The following is a 6,243-nucleotide window of genomic DNA, read 5'->3' as shown; positions in this document are numbered from 1 at the left end:
GGAGGGAGGAGAGGAGGGAGGGATTGATGAGACCAAACGCAAGGAACGAGTCCCCCTCAGAACATGTGCATGTGATCCAGTTTCTGTTGATGACAGGGGTGGGTGTAAGCAAGGGGGTGGATGAGGGGGTGGTTTTAGAGCTAAGTGCTAGGGGTGTGGATGGTGGAATTGGAAGTGGGTGGGGTGGGTAGTACAGGGTATGAAGAGGGGAGTCGGGATGGCAGGGAGGATGAGGTGGACGATGCAGTGGGCGTGGGGGTGGAAGAGGACGAGGACGAGCCCAGGCGATGATCACCGGATGCTGCTCAACGTGGCGAGGATGAGCTACATGGCAAGCTCCAACGCAACGAGCAAGCAGATCAGCTGCATGCACAACATGCGGAGCAAAACCATGACGCCCTACACGAGGAGCAACCATGCGGTATCACTCAACATGGCGCGTACCAATGTAGCGTGCAACAGACAGAGACATGCTTCAATGTCTACGTCCAGCCACGCGTGGCCGAGGAACGCGCAAATGAACCCAGGGTCGATGGTGATCTTTACACGTACGGACTCGTCCAAGGCGGAGCGAGAGGTCGCAGTCGTGAAGGGTCCAGCTCGAGGAGGAAGATTCATCTTGCTGGAGACCGAGGAGGAAGGAGTTCAGATCGCTGTCCGAAGGTCAAACGTGAAGATCTCTCTGCCCGACCCACCCCAGGGATCGTGGAAAGCTGAAAGCGTGAAGGGGTTGAAGGAAGCAGCGCAATCTTTGTGCGGCAGCTTGCAGGAGGATCATCTAAGGCAAGTGTGGGAGGACCTGCGAACAGACAATGAGGAGCGAGCGGTCGAGCTGAGTGAACTGGCAGAGAATCTGTTCCAGGACACCTCAGCCAGCGGATTATTCGCGGCGTACACAACAGCAGCGCGGTCTCGGTCCTTGTTCACTCCTCTCAACAACGGTCTCGTCCTCGTCCATCCTGAAGAGAAGGAGACCAACATGAGCCCCGGGAAGGCAGTGGAGTCCCATCCATCCCTGGAGAAGCTCATCATGAAGATCGTTGCACATCTCGACGGCATGGCCCCGCCCGAGTCACCAACGATGGAAGTAGTGGAGGACGAGGAGGAGCTGATGCTGTACCTCGAGCAGTACGCCATGGGCCTCCGAACGCTGGAAGGCCTTCCGAAGCTGATGCAGGTGCTCATCTACAAGCGCACGCTCGTGTCTAAGGACGGCAACGATCCTCGCCTTGTCGCTGCCAACATCTTATTCAGCACCAGGCATTGGATCCCCGGGGAGAACATTCATGTCAAGCGATACCTCAAGCTCTTTGATGTGCCCAGCGCGGCGGAGGAGCAGGCGCAGAAGCTGACGGAACAACCCCCAGCTGACGCTCTGCAAGGGCTCAGAGAGGGCGTTGACTCCATCGCCTTCGCGGTGGATGATTCGACAGAGAACATGGACATCGACGATGCTGTCGGGCTGCAGTACGAGGGCGAGGGCGAGTGGGTCCTGATTCATGTGGCGGACCCGGCTCGACTGTGCCTGCAGGACACGGATCTTGACAAGCTCGCGCTAGAGAGAGCCTCTACCGTCTACCTCCCCGAGACCAGGATCCCCATGCTCCCCCAGACCTTGACGCGCAGTGCATCGCTCGCTGAGCAGCGAGACAACGACGGGCTGACGTTCGCTGTGCGGCTGGGCCACTCCGGTGACATCGAGGAGTACAGGATCGTTCCTTCGCGCGTCATCAATGTGAAGAAGGCCACCTACTCGCAAGTGGACGAGCTGCTGACGTGGAACCCGGAAGCGGCGCTAGAGGAGCGAGAAGGACGAGGGGATGCTGAGCAAGTGAAGAGCAGTTTCATCCTTCAAAGGCTCATGACGCTCGCAAAGCGTAGGATGTCATTCCGCATGCTACAAGGAGCCTTGTCCACACAGATCCCCAAGGCTCAGGTCACTGTCTGGGACGAGATTGTGAACGGGGAGAAGAGAAAGGAAGTCAAAGTTGAGATTTCGTCTCAGACTCCGTCGAGGATGATGATAGCAGGTTCGTAGAAAAGCTTGAGGGAAGGAGTCTATCTGATCTCCCTCCCCTCAGAGTTCATGCTTCTGGCGGGCGAAGTAGCTGCGAGGTTTGCACACGAGCGAGGGATACCCTTCGTCTACCGCACGCAGGTTCCTCTCCGTCTCCTACCTGCAGGTCACTGACGGCACAGAGCAGCTTCCTGTGCTCAAAGTTCCCGACTTTCCTGACCTCGATCACTTCCGAAACGAGGCTTGCAGGTGTTGATGCGTGACGAGAAACAGAAAGACCATGACGGCGATGGCAGGAACTTTCAACAAGTTCTGATGATGAAACCTGCTGTCAACCTTGTCATGCCCGCTCGTCATAACGGACTTGGACTCTCTCTTTATTCTCAGGTTGTGTACCATGAATGTCTGACCTCTTCATGCTGATATCCTGCTCTTCAGATCACTTCGCCCATCCGCCGCTATATGGACCTCTTGCTTCATCGTCAGCTCCGAGCTTCGCTGCTTGGCTCTGCTCCTGCATACTCTACGGTCGGCACCTACTGTCCTGTCTCGCCTCCCGTCACTTTCTCTTCAGGATCGCCTGCAGCACCTCATCACAAAGCTCGATCGCAAGGTCGCCGCCATCTCGCGCCTGCAGCGAAGCTCCGAGAGGTTTTGGATCCTCGAGTACCTCCGAAGGAAGGTGAAGGCCCGACCATCTGCTGCTGCTGCTGCTGCTGCTGCTGCTGCCCTCACTCGCCCCAGGGCCCCGACATCATCCTCTCCGGCACGGTCCTCCGATCCTACAACCCTGCGGGTCTCGTCAGCCAAGTGTCCATCCTGTTGGACGAGCTGGGACACATCGAGACGGTAGAGGGGGAGGGGGCAGAGGTCGGCGAGTCCAGCTGACTGTGCGCAGCTGCGAGTGGCCGACAAGGCGCCGAAAGTTGGGGCGAAGGTGAGGAGGAAGGGAAGAGGGCCCTCTAACGTGGAAGAAGACTAGAGGACAGGAGGAAGACTAGAGGGAGGGGCCTGATAGACTTGGCAGGTAAACGTGCAAGTCAAGGAGTGCAACCCGGTGATAGGGACGATAAAACTTGAGCTGGTCAGATTGGAATAAAGGAGATGTGAAGGGGTGATGAGGAGGAGAGGAGGAGGACAAAGAGAAAGGGGCAGGCAGGTACGAGAGGCTTCTTCTCACGATAGTGGTATATTCAAGGTGATTCATTAGAATGCACGCTAGACAGAGGAAGAGAAGAGGGGGTGATTAAACTGTGACAGTGACGGCATAGGGAGATCCCGACAGGTCTTGAGTGAAGTAGAGTCTCGTGGAGGGAATCGATGAGAAGGCTGCAGTTGACGACCCGTCCAAGACCTCGATGTTAGCGGGGGTAGTAGGTTTTCCATCCGCTCTCCAATACTCTGCAGTGACATCATAGATTCCATCCACAGAATCAAAGATGTAACCGCCTGAAGGCGTGTTGCTATCCAGAGATGTCCACTGATCGATGATGAGCTTGTTGTCGATCCACAACCTCACGCGGTCACCATTGTCAGTCGTCACTTTCCATTGGAAGTATCGTTGGCTTGTCAAAGTCTGGTACATGCCACTCCATCGGATGACGTACCCCTCAGTCGACGAAGTCAGCGCACTGCTGCCCCATAGCGTTGATGCTGCTTGCGACGAGTCCTCCACCGTTCCTCCGAGCTCTGTCAGCCTCTGGTTGACAGCATTGCCGTTAGTCAGTACGTTGATGGGAGCAGATAGAGCAAGGGAGCTGTATCCGTTGCTGCTCGATGGAGTGCCTGCGTAGTATGTGGCTGCGATTCCTCCCTGGGCGATCCAAGAGGCATAGAGGTAATGGATGTACCCAGAGGGGGAGGGGGTAGAAGGCACCTGGTAATAGCCTGCATACCTCCCGTCGTCGGTCGGGGTGTTGAACGTGGCGTGGAGGGTCGGACTAGAGCTGATCGCCGTCGCGTCATAGAATGGCGGCAGACCGTTGGTGCCCTGCATGCCTGCCCCCGAGGTTCGCACTACCCGGACTATGAAGTCTTGATCGGTGGGTAGTGCCTGCGTCTTAGCATTGCCGTACTGATCTCGAGCTTGAATCGTGAAGACAGATTTGGCCGGTGAGATGGTCGCTGCTGTCAACCCGCTGCCCTGGATGGTCGACTGTGCTCCACAAGCATTTCCTGGCTTGATAGTGGTTGAAAAGGGTGAACCCAAGATGTTATATGCTCCGTATCTGACATACAGGTTGTAATTGTTTGCATCCACAGCAGTGTAGGATGCTGTGTAGTTTCCAGCGCCATACCATCCGTTGTAGACTGCTCCGTTGTAAATCACTGAGCCTCCACTTCCAAACAGATCCACAGTGAAAGAAGCGTCCGTGTCTTCGCGAGAGTTGGAGTAAGCATCCTTTGCCTGAATGGTGAATGTCGCTGGAACGCCAACAGTTGTTAATGTCAATCCGTTTCCATGAGCAACAGACAAAGAAGCGCAAGTAACACTGGGGAAGATCTCAAGAGTCGTCTGTGTGGTGTTGTCGGACCAGTCCTTTGTGATGCATGGAGTTCCGGTGCAAGTCAAGCCAGTATTCGGTACATCATATCGCTGGAACAGTCTATCCGAAGGAATGGTACCCAGCGAAACGTCGTTGTTCGCATTGCCCGTTGGAGTGCTCTCCCACTTCAAGTTGTACGCGCATTGGCCTGAGGATGTTGCACACTTGTAGAGCAGACTGATGTCGTAGTAACCATTGCCATTACCGAATCCCATCGTGCCAGAGACGGTTGTACCATCAATTGACGTCCACTGCTGGATGATGATGCTGTTGTCCACCCACAACTTGACTCGTTCGGTGCTCTCTCCGATGGAGACCTGGAAGGTGTACTGGTTGGCGAGGCTAGGACGCACAAATCCAACCCATCTGACTCCCCAGGTGCTGGATGTCAAAGACGCAATCGCTTTGTTACCAGCCTGAGCTGCTGACCAGTCTACGAGGGGATCTACTCTTACTGATATTCCGTAGTCAGAGTACGAGTAAACTGTTGTGCTTTGAACTGGATCTCCATCGTAGTAAGTTGCAAGAAGTCCTCCACTATTGACCAGAGAAGTAACCACAGTGTATCTGCCCTTCTGTGTCCCGGTGAAGTAAGCCGTGTAAGTGCTGTCTTGGTTATCCACGACATTCGCTCGAATGAGACGTGGGCATGTCGGACAAACTCCTTCAACATCGGTTCGGAACTTTCCGCCATCTTTGACTGACAAAGCTCCTGCCCAATTCATTCCGTCTCCATCACCACCGTCGTTCATCTGAGGGGCAGGGTTTGTCAGGTGGCTGCAAACAGGATCGTTTGTTCCTCCACAAGTCTTAATGGCAGGCCCGTATGGTTGGCAAGTGGCCTTTTGCTCGATGGTGTTGTCGATGGTCTGACAACCATCCGAGAAGGCTCTAACGATGAACAGGTCACCTCCCACCCCTCGCTGGTTGTTATACGCATCCTTAGATTGGATCGCAAAAGTAGCTTGAACTCCAGCGGTTGCAATCGTAAGACCATCACCGTAGACTTCGCATTCTCGATGGAAGGCAACATTAGGAAGCACAGTGATACGTGAGGCTATTCCCTCAATCAAATGATTGACATACAAGCTGTCGCTGGGAACAAGCACATCGCCCAACTTCAATTGCAAATATGATCCGTCGGTTGGACCTCCAAAAACATTCTTATACTCAACCTTGATATCATACAATTGTTTGTCGGAAAAATAATCATACGGCACCGTGGAAGTTGGGTTTGTAGTAGATAAGGATGTCCATTCATCAATCAATAGACTGTTGTCAATCCATAACTTGACTCTTTCGTCGTTGTACGTTCCTTGTCCCAACGGCGTACTGAAAGTCCATGTTTGACCGTTTTGATTGGTTGTCGACATCCGGATGAATCCCAACCATCGTACAGAAAAGGCTCCATCGTTAGTCAAACTTCCGGGAGTCATCATATTTGAGTAAGAGATATTAATCGTGCCAACATTGCAATAAGCGTTCTCATAAGGCGTACCATCCTGGGTGATGCAGTCTTGCGCAAACTGCGGATTTCCGAAGTCTGGAGTCTCGTAGTAGGTTGCCATCAGACCTCGTCCAGCAGCTGCAGCATAACTAGAACCAATGCCTCCAGGCGTCTCGGACACGTACAAGGTGCTCGAGCCCGCCCTGGTTTGTACATAAGTGAAGGGATGCTTG

General features: G+C 54.1%; 1 protein-coding gene across 1 annotated transcript; it reads left to right on the top strand.

Moving 5' to 3' along the window:
• Positions 1 to 298: 298 nt before the first annotated feature.
• On the top strand, positions 299 to 3,116 carry GUITHDRAFT_114119 (hypothetical protein; the record flags this gene model as incomplete). The annotated part of the gene is made up of 9 exons (XM_005826793.1): positions 299 to 2,030; positions 2,082 to 2,158; positions 2,205 to 2,266; positions 2,314 to 2,404; positions 2,456 to 2,545; positions 2,592 to 2,699; positions 2,762 to 2,866; positions 2,916 to 2,954; positions 3,045 to 3,116. The coding sequence occupies 9 exons, from the start codon at positions 299 to 301 to the stop codon at positions 3,114 to 3,116; spliced, it is 2,376 nt and encodes a 791-aa protein (XP_005826850.1).
• Between the last annotated feature and the right edge of the window lie 3,127 nt (positions 3,117 to 6,243).

Source organism: Guillardia theta (genome assembly GCF_000315625.1).
Source record: "Guillardia theta CCMP2712 unplaced genomic scaffold GUITHscaffold_72, whole genome shotgun sequence".
Taxonomy (NCBI): Eukaryota; class Cryptophyceae; order Pyrenomonadales; family Geminigeraceae; genus Guillardia; species Guillardia theta.
The sequence above is the reverse complement of the archived record's forward strand: the minus strand, read 5'-3'. Positions and strand labels throughout refer to the sequence as shown.